The sequence below is a fragment of the Oncorhynchus mykiss genome, chromosome 4 (genome assembly GCF_013265735.2).
Source record: "Oncorhynchus mykiss isolate Arlee chromosome 4, USDA_OmykA_1.1, whole genome shotgun sequence".
NCBI classification, from domain to species: Eukaryota; Metazoa; Chordata; class Actinopteri; order Salmoniformes; family Salmonidae; genus Oncorhynchus; species Oncorhynchus mykiss.
Window position 1 is genome coordinate 43,793,055 of NC_048568.1, and position 22,149 is coordinate 43,815,203.

General features: G+C 39.7%; 1 protein-coding gene across 4 annotated transcripts in view; it reads right to left on the minus strand.

Moving 5' to 3' along the window:
* The window catches only part of sgk1 (serum/glucocorticoid regulated kinase 1), a 115,282-nt gene that overhangs the window by 4,497 nt on the left and 88,636 nt on the right, over positions 1-22,149 (minus strand). For all 4 annotated transcript variants that reach the window (XM_036976412.1, XM_036976413.1, XM_036976415.1 and 1 more), the window contains 4 exons: positions 8,865-9,053; positions 8,662-8,793; positions 7,427-7,663; positions 4,364-4,459 (listed from right to left, as the gene is read on the minus strand). In XM_036976412.1, coding sequence (XP_036832307.1) covers positions 4,364-4,459; positions 7,427-7,663; positions 8,662-8,793; positions 8,865-9,053 — 654 coding nt within the window. The remainder of the gene's footprint in view (positions 1-4,363; positions 4,460-7,426; positions 7,664-8,661; positions 8,794-8,864; positions 9,054-22,149) is intronic.

A 22,149-nucleotide genomic window follows, 5' to 3' on the forward strand; every position in this document is an offset into this window, starting at 1 on the left:
CTACTTATCACTGCACACTCAGGTTTATTACGGGTTCTAGCTACAGAACTCACCACTGTGTTTTATATCAACATGTGGATGCTACTTATCACTGCACACTCAGGTTTATTACGGGTTCTACAGAACTCACCACTGTGTTTTATATCAACATGTGGATGCTACTTATCACTGCACACTCAGGTTTATTACGGGTTCTAGCTACAGAACTCACCACTGTGTTTTATATCAACATGTGGATGCTACTTATCACTGCACACTCAGGTTTATTACGGGTTCTAGCTACAGAACTCACCACTGTGTTTTATATCAACATGTGGATGCTACTTATCACTGCACACTCAGGTTTATTACGGGTTCTAGCTACAGAACTCACCACTGTGTTTTATATCAACATGTGGATTCTACTTATCACTGCACACTCAGGTTTATTACGGGTTCTGGCTACAGAACTCACCACTGTGTTTTATATCAACATGTGGATGCTACTTATCACTGCACACTCAGGTTTATTACGGGTTCTACAGAACTCACCACTGTGTTTTATATCAACATGTGGATGCTACTTATCACTGCACACTCAGGTTTATTACGGGTTCTAGCTACAGAACTCACCACTGTGTTTTATATCAACATGTGGATGCTACTTATCACTGCACACTCAGGTTTATTACGGGTGCTACAGAACTCACCACTGTGTTTTATATCAACATGTGGATGCTACTTATCACTGCACACACAGGTTTATTACGGGTTCTAGCTACAGAACTCACCACTGTGTTTTATATCAACATGTGGATGCTACTTATCACTGCACACTCAGGTTTATTACGGGTTCTGGCTACAGAACTCACCACTGTGTTTTATATCAACATGTGGATGCTACTTATCACTGCACACTCAGGTTTATTACGGGTTCTACAGAACTCACCACTGTGTTTTATATCAACATGTGGATGCTACTTATCACTGCACACTCAGGTTTATTACGGGTTCTAGCTACAGAACTCACCACTGTGTTTTATATCAGCATGTGGGTTGGACTTCGCTGTCCGGGAGACGAGAACAACGTGCTCTCTCGTGTTTGTCTATAAATCAGAATAAACTACCTTCTTATTCATCAATATTAGAATTATAATTCCTAAAACCAGGTCTCAAGTATGGATTCCAGTTGAGGCCCATGTGATCTCCACAGAGTTGGGTATGGATTCCACTTGAGGCCCATGCGATCTCCACAGAGTTGGGTATGGATTCCAGTTGAGGCCCATGTGATCTCCACAGAGTTGGGTATGGATTCCACTTGAGGCCCATGTGATCTCCACAGAGTTGGGTATGGATTCCACTTGAGGCCCATGTGATCTCCACAGAGTTGGGTATGGATTCCACTTGAGGCCCATGTGATCTCCACAGAGTTGGGTATGGATTCCACTTGAGGCCCATGTGATCTCCACAGAGTTGGGTATGGATTCCACTTGAGGCCCATGTGATCTCCCCAGAGTTGGGTATGGATTCCACTTGAGGCCCATGTGATCTCCACAGAGTTGGGTATGGATTCCACTTGAGGCCCATGTGATCTCCACAGAGTTGGGTATGGATTCCACTTGAGGCCCATGTGATCTCCACAGAGTTGGATATGGCTACCTTTTCCTGTTACACTCCTCGCCTGTGGAATAGCCTGCAGACTAAACCTGAGACTCTCTTGCCCCTTTTAAACATTTATTGGAGGATTTTTTTTCCTTCTATTGGATTGTAACAGTTTATGCAAGTTCTTGTGCTGTTAGGGGAATAACCTGTTAGGGGAATAACCTGTTAGGGGAATAACCTGTTAGGGGAATAACCTGTAATAATTGCTGTTGTATATTTTATTGTGTGTTATTGCTGTCCCAAGTCCACCTGGCCGTGCTGCTGCTCCAGTTTCAACTGACCTGAGCCCTAGGACCATGCCCCAGGACTACCTGACGTGATGACTCCTTGCTGTCCCCAGTCCACCTGGCTGTGCTGCTGCTCCAGTTTCAACTGTTCTGCCTTATTATTATTCGACCATGCTGGTCATTTATGAACATTTGAACATCTTGGCCATGTTTTGTTATAATCTCCACCCGGCACAGCCAGAAGAGGACTGGCCACTCCACATAGCCTGGTTCCTCTCTAGGTTTCTTCCTAGGTTTTGGCCCTTCTAGGGAGTTTTTCCTAGCCACCGTGCTTCTACACCTGCATTGCTTGCTGTTTGGGGTTTTAGGCTGGGTTTATGAACATCACTTTGAGATATCAGCTGATGTACGAAGGGCTATATAAATAAATTTGATTTGATTTTGATTTGTTATCTGTGATCGTTTTGTCTTGTCTTTTGTAGTTTCTTAGTCATTGTACCTGAAACTGTATGTTTAAACATGTATACACAGGGCCCAGCTGTAACAGAGACCTTGGTCTCAGTCAGGGCCCAGCTGTAACAGAGGTCTCAGTCAGGGCCCAGATGTAACAGAGGCCTTGGTCTCAGTCAGAGCCCAGCTGTAACAGAGACCTTGGTCTCAGTCAGGGCCCAGCTGTAACAGAGACCTTGGTCTCAGTCAGGGCCCAACTGTAACAGAGGTCTCAGTCAGGGCCCAACTGTAACAGAGACCTCGGTCTCAGTCAGGGCCCAGGTGTAACAGAGGTCTGTCAGGGCCCAGATGTAACAGAGGCCTTGGTCTCAGTCAGGGCCCAGCTGTAACAGAGACCTTGGTCTCAGTCAGGGCCCAGCTATAACAGAGACCTTGGTCTCAGTCAGGGCCCAGCTGTAACAGAGACCTTGGTCTCAGTCAGGGCCCAACTGTAACAGAGGTCTCAGTCAGGGCCCAACTGTAACAGAGGTCTGTCAGGGCCCAGATGTAACAGAGGCCTTGGTCTCAGTCAGGGCCCAGCTGTAACAGAGACCTTGGTCTCAGTCAGGGCCCAGCTGTAACAGAGACCTTGGTCTCAGTCAGGGCCCAGATGTAACAGAGGCCTTGGTCTCAGTCAGAGCCCAGCTGTAACAGAGACCTTGGTCTCAGTCAGGGCCCAGCTGTAACAGAGACTTTGGTCTCAGTCAGGGCCCAGCTGTAACAGAGACCTTGGTCTCAGTCAGGGCCCAGCTGTAACAGAGACCTCAGTCAGGGCCCAGCTATAACAGAGACCTCAGTCAGGGCCCAGCTGTAACAGAGACCTCAGTCAGGGCCCAGCTGTAACAGAGACCTCAGTCAGGGCCCAGCTGTAACAGAGGTCTCAGTCAGGGCCCAGCTGTAACAGAGACCTCTGTCTCAGTCAGGGCCCAGCTGTAACAGAGACCTCAGTCAGGGCCCAGCTGTAACAGAGACCTTGGTCTCAGTCAGGGCCCAGCTGTAACAGAGACCTCAGTCAGGGCCCAGCTGTAACAGAGGTCTCAGTCAGGGCCCAGCTGTAACAGAGACCTCGGTCTAATTCAGGGCCCAGCTGTAACAGAGACCTCGGTCTCAGTCAGGGCCCAGCTGTAACAGAGGTCTCAGTCAGGGCCCAGCTGTAACAGAGACCTCGGTCTCAGTCAGGGCCCAGCTGTAACAGAGGTCTCAGTCAGGGCCCAGCTGTAACAGAGACCTCGGTCTCAGTCAGGGCCCAGCTGTAACAGAGACCTCGGTCTCAGTCAGGGCCCAGCTGTAACAGAGACCTCGGTCTCAGTCAGGGCCCAGCTGTAACAGAGGTCTCAGTCAGGGCCCAGCTGTAACAGAGGTCTCAGTCAGGGTCCAGCTGTAACAGAGGGAGGAGGGAGATAGAGAGAGAGGGAGAGAGAGAGAGATAGAGAGAGAGAGAGAGAGATAGAGAGAGAGAGAGAGAGAGAGAGAGAGAGAGAGAGAGAGAGAGAGAGAGAGAGAGCGAGAGAGAGATGGAGAGAGAGAGATAGAGAGAGGGAGAGAGGGGGAGAGGGAGAGAGAGAGAGAGAGGGGGGGGGAATGTGTAATGTTTTTTTGTGTGCATTCTGTCAGGGTAGGTTATTGTTAGACATCAGGGATCCTGTGGGGAGGAGTGAGGAATATGTGGCCGAGGTCAGGTGGTGTGAGGATGAACAGATATCACTAAAGATCTGCCTAGCAACAAAAAAATGTAATGTTTAGAAGGAAGGAGGATACTTCGCCCAAATCTATAGAACCATGTCTTTGTCGTATACAGCTGTGTGACCCAGTGGGTGAGCTGTGTGACCCAGTGGGTGAATCAACTTGATTTGAGCTTTACTAATCCTCCGTGAGTTTTTATACCAGGTTTATTTAGAACCTAACACTACATATCATCCATTTAAAAGTTTAAAAAAATGGATTGTACCAATCCCAGGTTGCCCCTAAAAAATGTATTCGCCAAACTAAATGGTTTGTGTACTCACCAGGCCATACAGCATCTCATAAAGCACGGCTCCTAAACACCACCAGTCGACCGTCCTGTCATAAGGCTGCTTGTGTAACACCTCTGGAGCTAGATACTATAGAGGGAGGGAGGGAGGGGGGAGGAGGGAGGGAGGGGGGGAGGAGGGAGGGGGGAGGAGGGGGGGGAGGGGGGGAGGGAGGGAGGAGGGGGAGAGGAGGGAGGGAGAGAGAGAGAGGGGGGGGAGGAGGGAGGGAGGGGGAGGGAGGGGGGAGGAGGGAGGGAGGAGGGGGAGAGGAGGGAGGGAGGAGGGGGAGAGGAGGGAGGGAGGAGGGGGAGAGGAGGGAGGGAGGGAGGGGGGAGGGAGGGAGGGAGGAGGGGGAGAGGAGGGAGGGAGGAGGGGGAGAGGAGGGAGGGAGGGAGCGAGGGGGGAGGGAGGGAGGAGGGGGAGAGGAGGGAGGGAGGGAGGGAGAGAGAGAGAGAGAGAGGGGGGGGAGAGAGAGAGAGAGGGGGGAGGGAGGGAGGGAGGGGGAGAGGAGGGAGGGAGGGAGGGAGAGAGAGAGAGAGGGTGGGGGGGAGGGAGGGAGGAGGGGGAGAGGAGGGAGGAGGAGAGGGAGAGGAGGGAGGGAGGAGGAGGGGGAGAGGAGGCGAGAGGAGGAGAGGAGGCGAGAGGAGGAGAGGAGGGAAGGAGGAGGGGGAGAGGAGGGAGGGAGGGAGAGAGAGAGAGGGGGGGAGGGAAAGAGAGAGAACATTAGCTATGACATTGTCAATCCAATCATCACCAGCAGATACAGAGAGGTGAAATTAAGCTACAAGCATACATATACAAAAGTATGTGGACACCCCTTCAAATTTGTGAATTCAGCTATTTCAGCCACATCCGTTGCTGGCTGGTGTATAATATCGAGCAAACAGCCATGCAATCTCCATAGACAAACATTGGCAGTATAACTGTCTTACTGAAGAGCTCAGTGACTTTCAACGTGACACCGTCATAGGATGACAAGTCAGTTTGTCAAATTTCTGCCCTGCTAGAGCTCTCCCTGGTCAACTGTAGGTGCTGTTGTTGTGAAGTGGAAACACCTAGGAGCAACAAAGGCTCAGCTGTGAAGTGGCAGGCTACACGTGCTCACAGAACGGGGCCGCTGTTGCACGTAAACATCGTCTGCCCTTCATGAAGCTGCCCTCTGCACTCACTAACAAGTTCCAAACTGCCTCTGGAAGCAATGACAGCACAACAATTGTTCATCAGGAGCTTCATGAACTGGGTTTCCATGGCTGAGCAGCTGCACACAAGTCTAAGATCACCAGAATGCCAAGCGTCAGCTGGTGTGGTGTAAAGTTCACCGCCATTGTACTCTGGAGCAGTGGAAACGTGTTCTCTGGAGTGATGAATCACGCTTCACCATCTGGCAGTCTGACGGAAGAATCTGGGTTTGGCAGATGCCAGGAAAAAGCTACCTGCCCCAATGCATGGTGCCAACTGTAACATTTGGTGGAGGAGTAATAATGGTCTGGGACTGTTTTTCATGGCCCCTACGGCATACTTTGCATTCTAGACGATTCTGTGCCTACAACTTTGCGGCAACAGTTTGGGGAAGGCCCTTTCCAGTTTCAGCATGACAATGCCCCCTTTGCACAAAGCGAGGTCCATATAGAAATGGTTTGTCGAGATCGGTGTGGAAGAACTTGACTGGCCTGCAGAGCCCTGACCTCAACCCCATCAAACACATTTGGGATGAATTGGAACGCCGACTGTGAGCCTGAAGGCCTAATCGCCCAACATCAGTGTCCGACCTCACTAATACTCTTGTGGCTGAATGGAATCAAGTCCCCACAGCAATGTTCCAACATCTAGTGGAAAACCTTACCAGAAGAGTGGAGGCTGTTATAGCAGCAATGTTCCTACATCTAGTGGAAAGCCTTCCCAGAAGAGTGGAGGCTGTTATAGCAGCAATGTTCCAACATCTAGTGGAAAGCCTTCCCAGAAGAGTGGAGGCTGTTATAGCAGCAATGTTCCAACATCTAGTGGAAAGCCTTCCCAGAAGAGTGGAGGCTGTTATAGCAGCAATGTTCCAACATCTAGTAGAAAGCCTTCCCAGAAGAGTGGAGGCTGTTATAGCAGCAATGTTCCAACATCTAGTGGAAAGCCTTCCCAGAAGAGTGGAGGATGTTATAGCAGCAATGTTCCAACATCTAGTGGAAAGCCTTCCCAGAAGAGTGGAGGATGTTATAGCAGCAATGTTCCAACATCTAGTGGAAAGCCTTCCCAGAAGAGTGGAGGCTGTTATAGCAGCAATGTTCCAACATCTAGTGGAAAGCCTTCCCAGAAGAGTGGAGGCTGTTATAGCAGCAATGTTCCAACATCTAGTAGAAAGCCTTCCCAGAAGAGTGGAGGCTGTTATAGCAGCAATGTTCCAACATCTAGTGGAAAGCCTTCCCAGAAGAGTGGAGGATGTTATAGCAGCAATGTTCCAACATCTAGTGGAAAGCCTTCCCAGAAGAGTGGAGGATGTTATAGCAGCAATGTTCCAACATCTAGTGGAAAGCCTTCCCAGAAGAGTGGAGGCTGTTATAGCAGCAATGTTCCAACATCTAGTGGAAAGCCTTCCCAGAAGAGTGGAGGCTGTTATAGCAGCAATGTTCCAACATCTAGTGGAAAGCCTTCCCAGAAGAGTGGAGGATGTTATAGCAGCAATGTTCCAACATCTAGTGGAAAGCCTTCCCAGAAGAGTGGAGGATGTTATAGCAGCAATGTTCCAACATCTAGTGGAAAGCCTTCCCAGAAGAGTGGAGGCTGTTATAGCAGCAATGTTCCAACATCTAGTGGAAAGCCTTCCCAGAAGAGTGGAGGCTGTTATAGCAGCAATGTTCCAACATCTAGTAGAAAGCCTTCCCAGAAGAGTGGGGGCTATTATAGGGGGGGCCAACTCCATATTAATGGGGGGACCAACTCCATATTAATGCCCGTGATTTTGAAATGAGATGGTCGACGAGTGTCCACATACTTTTGGTCATGTAGTGTACCTTCAATACAACCAACCAATCAAACTTGATCAAAAACCCAAAAAAGTTCTGTCCTTACCTCTGGAGTTCCACAGAACGTCGACGTGGTTCCGTTCTGTTCTATGTTCTCCTTGCAGAGGCCGAAGTCCGTGAGTATGATGTGTCCTTGAGAGTCCAGTAGAATATTCTCAGGCTTCAGGTCTCTGTACACGATGTTTAGAGAGTGGAGGTAGCCCAGGGCACTGGAGATCTCCGCTGTGTAGAACCTGGCCCGGGGCTCTAAGAAACGCCTCTCCCTCTGGAGATGGTAGAACAACTAGAGGAGAGGAGAGAGAGGGAGAGGAGAGGAGAGAGAGGAGAGAGAGAGAGGGAGAGAGAGAGAGAGAGAGGGAGAGAGAAGGAGAGAGCGAGAGAGGAGGAGAGAGCGAGAGAGGGAGAGAGGGAGAGAGCGAGAGAGAGAGGGAGAGAGAGAGAGGGAGAGAGAGAGAGAGAGAGGAGGAGAGAGCGAGAGAGGGAGAGAGGGAGAGAAGGAGAGAGCGAGACAGAGAGGGAGAGAGAGCGAGAGAGGGAGAGAAGGAGAGAGCGAGACAGAGAGGGAGAGAGAGAGAGAGTGAGAGAGAGAGAGAGAGAGAGAGGGAGAGAGAGAGAGAGGGAGAGAGAGAGAGAGACAGAGAAGGAGAGCGAGAGAGGAGGAGAGAGCGAGAGAGGGAGAGAGAGGGAGAAAGAGAGGGAGTGAGGGAGAGAGAAAGAGAGAGGGGGAGAGGGAGAGAGAGAGAGAGAGAAAGGGAGTGGTGGAGAGGTGGAGAGAGAGAGAGGGGGAGAGGGAGAGGTGGAGAGAGAGAGAAAGGGAGTGGGGGAGAGGCGGAGAGAGGGAGAGAGAGAGAGCGGGAGGTAGAGAGGAGAAAAAGAGTCCACATTTAAACAGTGCTGTCTTCACTCCTTCACACCAGAAATATGCCCGTGCTAATTCTGCACACAGTTTACCCGATCCTCTCCCTCCCTCTCTCTCTCCCTTCCCCCTTCCTCACTCCCTCCCCCCCTTCTCCCTCTCTATCCCTCCTTCCTTCCTTCCTTCCCTCCCTCCCTCCCTCCCTCCCTCTCCTTCTCTCTCTATCCCTCCTTCCTTCCTTCCTTCCCTCTCTCCCTCCCTGCCTCACTCCCCCTCCTGCTCTCTCTCCCTCTCTCTCTCCCTTACTCCTGCCATCTCTCCGTCCCTTTCTCTCGCTCTCTCCCTCCGTCCTTTCCTCTCTCTCTCTCCCTCCCTTTCTCTCTCCTTCCTTCCTTCCCTTCCTCCTTTCTTATGTTTCTCCTCACCTCTCCTCCGTTAATGTAGTCCAGCACAAAGTAGAGCTTATCAGCGGTCTGGAAGGAGTAGTGTAGTCCCACTAGGAAGGGGTGTTTAATGTTCTTCAACAGGACGTTCCTTTCTGACATGATGTGCTTTTCCTGGAGGGTCAACAAAGGGTAAGGGTTAGAGGTCATGGAGGTTGGCCACGTGGTGTCTGTGCAACTTGTACCTCTTTCTTCTTCAGGATGGCCTTCTTCTGCAGCACCTTAACAGCGTAGAACTGGTCGTCTGTTCGGTGCCTGGCTAGGAGGACCTTCCCGAAGCTGCCCTTCCCTATCACCTTCAGGAAGTGGAAGTCACTGGGCTTGGCTGTGGGGTTGGAGGACGGGCCCAGGTTCATCTGCTGGGAGGGACTGGGCTGTGGATGAGAGGAAGAGGTAAGAGCTATGATATAAACATACTTTAATTTCATTTTAACCAAATTGGAAAATGAAATATCTGTTCGCACCCCAGCCAAAAGTAGCAGTGAATCTACACACAATACCCCATATAATGACATCACAATACCCCATATAATGACATCACAATACCCCATATAATGACATCACAATACCCCATATAATGACATCACAATACCCCATATAATGACATCACAATACCCCATATAATGACATCACAATACCCCATATAATGACATCACAATACCCCATATAATGACATCACAATAACCCATATAATGACATCACAATACCCCATATAATGACATCACAATACCCCATATAATGACATCACAATACCCCATATAATGACAAAAACAGGTTTTCATTTATAAATAATAATAACATTTAAAAAAATGACATATCACATTTACATAAATATTCAGAAATTTGACTTAGTACTTTGTTGAAGCACCTTTGGCAGCGATTACAGCCTCGAGTCTTCTTGGGTTTGACGCTACAAGCTTGGCACACCTGTATTTGGGGAGTTTCTATCCCCAAACCTCGGTGATTCGATCTTGCAACCTTTTGGTTACTAGTCCAACACACTAACCACTAGGCTACCTGCTGGTTACTAGTCCCAACACACTAACCACTAGGCTACCTGCTGGTTACTAGTCCAACACACTAACCACTAGGCTACCTGCTGGTTACTAGTCCAACACACTAACCACTAGGCTACCTGCTGGTTACTAGTCCAACACACTAACCACTAGTCTACCTGCTGGTTACTAGTCCAACACACTAACCACTAGGCTACCTGCTGGTTACTAGTCCAACACACTAACCACTAGGCTACCTGCTGGTTACTAGTCCAACACACTAACCACTAGGCTACCTGCTGGTTACTAGTCCAACACACTAACCACTAGTCTACCTGCTGGTTACTAGTCCAACACACTAACCACTAGGCTACCTGCTGGTTACTAGTCCAACACACTAACCACTAGGCTACCTGCTGGTTACTAGTCCAACACACTAACCACTAGGCTACCTGCTGGTTACTAGTCCAACACACTAACCACTAGGCTACCTGCTGGTTACTAGTCCAACACACTAACCACTAGGCTACCTGCTGGTTACTAGTCCAACACACTAACCACTAGGCTACCTGCTGGTTACTAGTCCAACACACTAACCACTAGGCTACCTGCTGGTTACTAGTCCAACACACTAACCACTAGGCTACCTGCTGGTTACTAGTCCAACACACTAACCACTAGGCTACCTGCTGGTTACTAGTCCAACACACTAACCACTAGGCTACCTGCTGGTTACTAGTCCAACACACTAACCACTAGGCTACCTGCTGGTTACTAGTCCAACACACTAACCACTAGGCTACCTGCTGGTTACTAGTCCAACACACTAACCACTAGGCTACCTGCTGGTTACTAGTCCAACACACTAACCACTAGGCTACCTGCTGGTTACTAGTCCAACACACTAACCACTAGGCTACCTGCTGGTTACTAGTCCAACACACTAACCACTAGGCTACCTGCTGGTTACTAGTCCAACACACTAACCACTAGGCTACCTGCTGGTTACTAGTCCAACACACTAACCACTAGGCTACCTGCTGGTTACTAGTCCAACACACTAACCACTAGGCTACCTGCTGGTTACTAGTCCAACACTCTAACCACTAGGCTACCTGCTGGTTACTAGTCCAACACTCTAACCACTAGGCTACCTGCTGGTTACTAGTCCAACACACTAACCACTAGGCTACCTGCTGGTTACTAGTCCAACACTCTAACCACTAGGCTACCTGCTGGTTACTAGTCCAACGCACTAAACACTAAGCTACCTGTAAATACTTAGGAACACATTTCCCAAATTAAAATCACTCTCCTGCTGTTTTTACCGTTTTCCATGTCCAACAAATAAAATGGTTTTTTATTTTTGTTTTATTGTTGTGTATAATAACGTTTAAAGTGCTAATGAATCAAAAGGTCAACCAAAAGGGGTGTTTATATTAAATTATAACATGAACATATTGGTGGGGAAACTCAACATAGAAAGGCTGACATGCATCAAAACCACCACACACACACACGTTATAACATTCAGTTACGATCAGTGTATTTCCCATAGTCAAACTCTGTACTACTATACTACTACAATATATTCTGCACTACTATACTACTACAATATATTCTGCACTACTATACTACTACAATATATTCTGCACTACTATACTACTACAATATATTCTGAATGGGTCTACTACTATACTACTACAATATACTCTGCACTACTATACTACTACAATATATTCTACACTACTATACTACTACAATATATTCTGAATGGGTCTACTACTATACTACTACAATATATTCTGCACTACTACAATATATTATGCACTACTATACTACTACAATATATTCTGAATGGGTCTACTACTATACTACTACAATATATTCTGCACTACTATACTACTACAATATATTCTACACTACTATACTACTACAATATAATCTGCATGGGTCTACTACTATACTACTACAATATATTCTGCACTACTATGCTACTACAATATATTCTGCACTACTATACTACTACAATATATTCTGCACTACTATACTACTACAATATATTCTGAATGGGTCTACTACTATACTACTACAATATATTCTGTACTACTACAATATATTCTGCACTACTATACTACTACAATATATTCTGCACTACTATACTACTACAATATATTCTGCACTACTATACTACTACAATATATTCTGTACTACTATACTACTACAATATATTCTGCACTACTACAATATATTCTGCACTACTATACTACTACAATATATTCTGTACTACTATACTACTACAATATATTCTGCACTACTATACTACTACAATATATTCTGCACTACTATACTACTACAATATATTCTGCACTACTACAATATATTCTGTACTACTACAATATATTCTGCACTACTATACTACTACAATATATTCTGCACTACTATACTACTACAATATATTCTGCACTACTATACTACTACAATATATTCTGCACTACTACAATATATTCTGCACTACTATACTACTACAATATATTCTGCACTACTATACTACTACAATATATTCTACACTACTATACTACTACAATATATTCTGCACTACTATACTACTACTGTACTACTACAATATATTCTGCACTACTACAATATATTCTGTACTACTACAATATATTCTGCACTACTATACTACTACAATATATTCTGCACTACTGCACTACTACAATATATTCTGCACTACTGTACTACTACAATATATTCTACACTACTATACTACTACAATATATTCTGCACTACTGCACTACTACAATATATTCTGCACTACTGCACTACTACAATATATTCTGCACTACTATACTACTACAATATATTCTACTATACTACTACAATATATTCTGCACTACTACAATATATTCTGTACTACTACAATATATTCTGCACTACTATACTACTACAATATATTTTGCACTACTATACTACTACAATATATTCTGCATGGGTCTACTACTATACTACTACAATATATTCTGCACTACTATACTACTACAATATATTATGCACTACTATACTACTACAATATATTATGCACTACTATACTACTACAATATATTCTGCACTACTGTACTACTACAATATATTCTGCACTACTATACTACTACAATATATTCTGAATGGGTCTACTACTATACTACTACAATATATTCTGCACTACTGTACTACTACAATATATTCTGCACTACTATACTACTACAATATATTCTGAATGGGTCTACTACTATACTACTACAATATATTCTGCACTACTATACTGCTACAATATATTCTGCACTACTATACTACTACAATATATTCTGTAATACTACAATATATTCTGCACTACTGTACTACTACAATATATTCTGCACTACTGTACTACTACAATATATTCTGCACTACTACAATATATTCTGCACTACTACAATATATTCTGCACTACTACAATATATTCTGTACTACTACAATATATTCTGCACTACTGTACTACTACAATATATTCTGCACTACTGTACTACTACAATATATTCTGCACTACTGTACTACTACAATATATTCTGCACTGCTGTACTACTACAATATATTCTGCACTACTATACTACTACAATATATTCTGCACTACTACAATATATTCTGCACTACTATACTACTACAATATACTCTGCACTACTATACTACTACAATATATTCTGCACTACTACAATATATTCTGCACTACTATACTACTACAATATACTCTGCACTACTGTACTACTACAATATACTCTGCACTACTACAATATATTCTGCACTACTTCAATATACTCTGCACTACTATACTACTACAATATATTCTGCACTACTACAATATACTCTGCACTACTATACTACTACAATATATTCTGCACTACTACAATATATTCTGCACTACTGTACTACTACAATATATTCTGCACTACTACAATATATTCTGTACTACTACAATATATTCTGCACTACTGTACTACTACAATATATTCTGCACTACTACAATATATTCTGCACTACTGTACTACTACAATATATTCTGCACTACTACAATATATTCTGTACTACTACAATATATTCTGCACTACTGTACTACTACAATATATTCTGCACTACTACAATATATTCTGTACTACTACAATATATTCTGCACTACTATACTACTACAATATATTCTGCACTACTATACTACTACAATATATTCTGCACTACTACAATATATTCTGTACTACTACAATATATTCTGCACTACTATACTACTACAATATATTCTGCACTACTACAATATATTCTGCACTACTGCACTACTACAATATATTTTGCACTACTATACTACTACAATATATTCTGCATGGGTCTACTACTATACTACTACAATATATTCTGCACTACTATACTACTACAATATATTCTGCACTACTATACTACTACAATATATTCTGCACTACTATACTACTACAATATATTCTGCATGGGTCTACTACTGTACTACTACAATATATTCTGCATGGGTCTACTACTATACTACTACAATATATTCTTCACTACTATACTACTACAATATATTCTGCACTACTACAATATATTCTGTACTACTACAATATATTCTGCACTACTGTACTACTACAATATATTCTGCACTACTGTACTACTACAATATATTCTGCACTACTATACTACTACAATATATTCTGCACTACTGTACTACTACAATATACTCTGCACTACTACAATATATTATGTACTACTACAATATATTCTGCACTACTATACTACTACAATATATTCTGCACTACTGTACTACTACAATATATTCTGCACTACTACAATATATTCTGTACTACTACAATATATTCTGCACTACTGTACTACTACAATATATTCTGCACTACTACAATATATTCTGCACTACTGTACTACTACAATATATTCTGCACTACTACAATATATTCTGTACTACTACAATATATTCTGCACTACTGTACTACTACAATATATTCTGCACTACTACAATATATTCTGCACTACTGTACTACTACAATATATTCTGCACTACTACAATATATTCTGTACTACTACAATATATTCTGCACTACTGTACTACTACAATATATTCTGCACTACTATACTACTACAATATATTCTGCACTACTATACTACTACAATATATTCTGCACTACTACAATATATTCTGTACTACTACAATATATTCTGCACTACTATACTACTACAATATATTCTGCACTACTACAATATATTCTGCACTACTGCACTACTACAATATATTCTGCACTACTGTACTACTACAATATATTCTGCACTACTATACTACTACAATATATTTTGCACTACTATACTACTACAATATATTCTGCATGGGTCTACTACTATACTACTACAATATATTCTGCACTACTATAATACTACAATATATTCTGCACTACTATACTACTACAATATATTCTGCACTACTATACTACTACAATATATTCTGCACTACTATACTACTACTGTACTACTACAATATATTCTGCACTACTACAATATATTCTGTACTACTACAATATATTCTGCACTACTATACTACTACAATATATTCTGCACTACTACAATATATTCTGCACTACTGCACTACTACAATATATTCTGCACTACTGTACTACTACAATATATTCTACACTACTATACTACTACAATATATTCTGCACTACTGCACTACTACAATATATTCTGCACTACTGCACTACTACAATATATTCTGCACTACTATACTACTACAATATATTCTACTATACTACTACAATATATTCTGCACTACTACAATATATTCTGTACTACTACAATATATTCTGCACTACTATACTACTACAATATATTTTGCACTACTATACTACTACAATATATTCTGCATGGGTCTACTACTATACTACTACAATATATTCTGCACTACTATACTACTACAATATATTATGCACTACTATACTACTACAATATATTATGCACTACTATACTACTACAATATATTCTGCACTACTGTACTACTACAATATATTCTGCACTACTATACTACTACAATATATTCTGAATGGGTCTACTACTATACTACTACAATATATTCTGCACTACTGTACTACTACAATATATTCTGCACTACTATACTACTACAATATATTCTGAATGGGTCTACTACTATACTACTACAATATATTCTGCACTACTATACTGCTACAATATATTCTGCACTACTATACTACTACAATATATTCTGTAATACTACAATATATTCTGCACTACTGTACTACTACAATATATTCTGCACTACTGTACTACTACAATATATTCTGCACTACTACAATATATTCTGCACTACTACAATATATTCTGCACTACTACAATATATTCTGTACTACTACAATATATTCTGCACTACTGTACTACTACAATATATTCTGCACTACTGTACTACTACAATATATTCTGCACTACTGTACTACTACAATATATTCTGCACTGCTGTACTACTACAATATATTCTGCACTACTATACTACTACAATATATTCTGCACTACTACAATATATTCTGCACTACTATACTACTACAATATACTCTGCACTACTATACTACTACAATATATTCTGCACTACTACAATATATTCTGCACTACTATACTACTACAATATACTCTGCACTACTGTACTACTACAATATACTCTGCACTACTACAATATATTCTGCACTACTTCAATATACTCTGCACTACTATACTACTACAATATATTCTGCACTACTACAATATACTCTGCACTACTATACTACTACAATATATTCTGCACTACTACAATATATTCTGCACTACTGTACTACTACAATATATTCTGCACTACTACAATATATTCTGTACTACTACAATATATTCTGCACTACTGTACTACTACAATATATTCTGCACTACTACAATATATTCTGCACTACTGTACTACTACAATATATTCTGCACTACTACAATATATTCTGTACTACTACAATATATTCTGCACTACTGTACTACTACAATATATTCTGCACTACTACAATATATTCTGTACTACTACAATATATTCTGCACTACTATACTACTACAATATATTCTGCACTACTATACTACTACAATATATTCTGCACTACTACAATATATTCTGTACTACTACAATATATTCTGCACTACTATACTACTACAATATATTCTGCACTACTACAATATATTCTGCACTACTGCACTACTACAATATATTTTGCACTACTATACTACTACAATATATTCTGCATGGGTCTACTACTATACTACTACAATATATTCTGCACTACTATACTACTACAATATATTCTGCACTACTATACTACTACAATATATTCTGCACTACTATACTACTACAATATATTCTGCATGGGTCTACTACTGTACTACTACAATATATTCTGCATGGGTCTACTACTATACTACTACAATATATTCTTCACTACTATACTACTACAATATATTCTGCACTACTACAATATATTCTGTACTACTACAATATATTCTGCACTACTGTACTACTACAATATATTCTGCACTACTGTACTACTACAATATATTCTGCACTACTATACTACTACAATATATTCTGCACTACTGTACTACTACAATATACTCTGCACTACTACAATATATTATGTACTACTACAATATATTCTGCACTACTATACTACTACAATATATTCTGCACTACTGTACTACTACAATATATCCTGCACTACTACAATATATTCTGTACTACTACAATATATTCTGCACTACTGTACTACTACAATATATTCTGCACTACTACAATATATTCTGCACTACTGTACTACTACAATATATTCTGCACTACTACAATATATTCTGTACTACTACAATATATTCTGCACTACTGTACTACTACAATATATTCTGCACTACTACAATATATTCTGCACTACTGTACTACTACAATATATTCTGCACTACTACAATATATTCTGTACTACTACAATATATTCTGCACTACTGTACTACTACAATATATTCTGCACTACTATACTACTACAATATATTCTGCACTACTATACTACTACAATATATTCTGCACTACTACAATATATTCTGTACTACTACAATATATTCTGCACTACTATACTACTACAATATATTCTGCACTACTACAATATATTCTGCACTACTGCACTACTACAATATATTCTGCACTACTGTACTACTACAATATATTCTGCACTACTATACTACTACAATATATTTTGCACTACTATACTACTACAATATATTCTGCATGGGTCTACTACTATACTACTACAATATATTCTGCACTACTATAATACTACAATATATTCTGCACTACTATACTACTACAATATATTCTGCACTACTATACTACTACAATATATTCTGCACTACTATACTACTACTGTACTACTACAATATATTCTGCACTACTACAATATATTCTGTACTACTACAATATATTCTGCACTACTATACTACTACAATATATTCTGCACTACTACAATATATTCTGCACTACTGCACTACTACAATATATTCTGCACTACTGTACTACTACAATATATTCTACACTACTATACTACTACAATATATTCTGCACTACTGCACTACTACAATATATTCTGCACTACTGCACTACTACAATATATTCTGCACTACTATACTACTACAATATATTCTACTATACTACTACAATATATTCTGCACTACTACAATATATTCTGTACTACTACAATATATTCTGCACTACTATACTACTACAATATATTTTGCACTACTATACTACTACAATATATTCTGCATGGGTCTACTACTATACTACTACAATATATTCTGCACTACTATACTACTACAATATATTATGCACTACTATACTACTACAATATATTCTGCACTACTGTACTACTACAATATATTCTGCACTACTATACTACTACAATATATTCTGAATGGGTCTACTACTATACTACTACAATATATTCTGCACTACTGTACTACTACAATATATTCTGCACTACTATACTACTACAATATATTCTGAATGGGTCTACTACTATACTACTACAATATATTCTGCACTACTATACTACTACAATATATTCTGTAATACTACAATATATTCTGCACTACTGTACTACTACAATATATTCTGCACTACTGTACTACTACAATATATTCTGCACTACTACAATATATTCTGCACTACTACAATATATTCTGCACTACTACAATATATTCTGTACTACTACAATATATTCTGCACTACTGTACTACTACAATATATTCTGCACTACTGTACTACTACAATATATTCTGCACTACTGTACTACTACAATATATTCTGCACTGCTGTACTACTACAATATATTCTGCACTACTATACTACTACAATATATTCTGCACTACTACAATATATTCTGCACTACTATACTACTACAATATACTCTGCACTACTATACTACTACAATATATTCTGCACTACTACAATATATTCTGCACTACTATACTACTACAATATACTCTGCACTACTGTACTACTACAATATACTCTGCACTACTACAATATATTCTGCACTACTTCAATATACTCTGCACTACTATACTACTACAATATATTCTGCACTACTACAATATATTCTGCACTACTACAATATACTCTGCACTACTATACTACTACAATATATTCTGCACTACTACAATATATTCTGCACTACTGTACTACTACAATATATTCTGCACTACTACAATATATTCTGTACTACTACAATATATTCTGCACTACTGTACTACTACAATATATTCTGCACTACTACAATATATTCTGTACTACTACAATATATTCTGCACTACTGTACTACTACAATATATTCTGCACTACTACAATATATTCTGTACTACTACAATATATTCTGCACTACTATACTACTACAATATATTCTGCACTACTATACTACTACAATATATTCTGCACTACTACAATATATTCTGTACTACTACAATATATTCTGCACTACTATACTACTACAATATATTCTGCACTACTACAATATATTCTGCACTACTGCACTACTACAATATATTCTGCACTACTGTACTACTACAATATATTCTGCACTACTATACTACTACAATATATTTTGCACTACTATACTACTACAATATATTCTGCATGGGTCTACTACTATACTACTACAATATATTCTGCACTACTATACTACTACAATATATTCTGCACTACTATACTACTACAATATATTCTGCACTACTATACTACTACAATATATTCTGCATGGGTCTACTACTGTACTACTACAATATATTCTGCATGGGTCTACTACTATACTACTACAATATATTCTTCACTACTATACTACTACAATATATTCTGCACTACTACAATATATTCTGTACTACTACAATATATTCTGCACTACTGTACTACTACAATATATTCTGCACTACTGTACTACTACAATATATTCTGCACTACTATACTACTACAATATATTCTGCACTACTGTACTACTACAATATACTCTGCACTACTACAATATATTATGTACTACTACAATATATTCTGCACTACTATACTACTACAATATATTCTGCACTACTGTACTACTACAATATATTCTGCACTACTACAATATATTCTGTACTACTACAATATATTCTGCACTACTGTACTACTACAATATATTCTGCACTACTACAATATATTCTGCACTACTGTACTACTACAATATATTCTGCACTACTACAATATATTCTGTACTACTACAATATATTCTGCACTACTGTACTACTACAATATATTCTGCACTACTACAATATATTCTGCACTACTGTACTACTACAATATATTCTGCACTACTACAATATATTCTGTACTACTACAATATATTCTGCACTACTGTACTACTACAATATATTCTGCACTACTATACTACTACAATATATTCTGCACTACTATACTACTACAATATATTCTGCACTACTACAATATATTCTGTACTACTACAATATATTCTGCACTACTATACTACTACAATATATTCTGCACTACTACAATATATTCTGCACTACTGCACTACTACAATATATTCTGCACTACTGTACTACTACAATATATTCTGCACTACTATACTACTACAATATATTTTGCACTACTATACTACTACAATATATTCTGCATGGGTCTACTACTATACTACTACAATATATTCTGCACTACTATACTACTACAATATATTCTGCACTACTATACTACTACAATATATTCTGCACTACTATACTACTACAATATATTCTGCATGGGTCTACTACTGTACTACTACAATATATTCTGCATGGGTCTACTACTATACTACTACAATATATTCTGCACTACTATACTACTACAATATATTCTGCACTACTACAATATATTCTGTACTACTACAATATATTCTGCACTACTGTACTACTACAATATATTCTGCACTACTGTACTACTACAATATATTCTGCACTACTATACTACTACAATATATTCTGCACTACTGTACTACTACAATATACTCTGCACTACTACAATATATTATGTACTACTACAATATATTCTGCACTACTATACTACTACAATATATTCTGCACTACTGTACTACTACAATATATTCTGCACTACTACAATATATTCTGTACTACTACAATATATTCTGCACTACTGTACTACTACAATATATTCTGCACTACTACAATATATTCTGCACTACTGTACTACTACAATATATTCTGCACTACTACAATATATTCTGTACTACTACAATATATTCTGCACTACTGTACTACTACAATATATTCTGCACTACTACAATATATTCTGCACTACTGTACTACTACAATATATTCTGCACTACTACAATATATTCTGTACTACTACAATATATTCTGCACTACTGTACTACTACAATATATTCTGCACTACTACACTACTACAATATATTCTACACTACTGTACTACTACAATATATTCTGCACTACTGCACTACTACAATATATTCTACACTACTGTACTACTACAATATATTCTGCACTACTGTACTACTACAATATATTCTGCACTACTGTACTACTACAATATATTCTGCACTACTACAATATATTCTGTACTACTACAATATATTCTGCACTACTATACTACTACAATATATTCTGCACTACTATACTACTACAATATATTCTGCACTACTACAATATATTCTGTACTACTACAATATATTCTGCACTACTATACTACTACAATATATTCTGCACTACTACAATATATTCTGCACTACTGCACTACTACAATATATTCTGCACTACTGTACTACTACAATATATTCTGCACTACTAT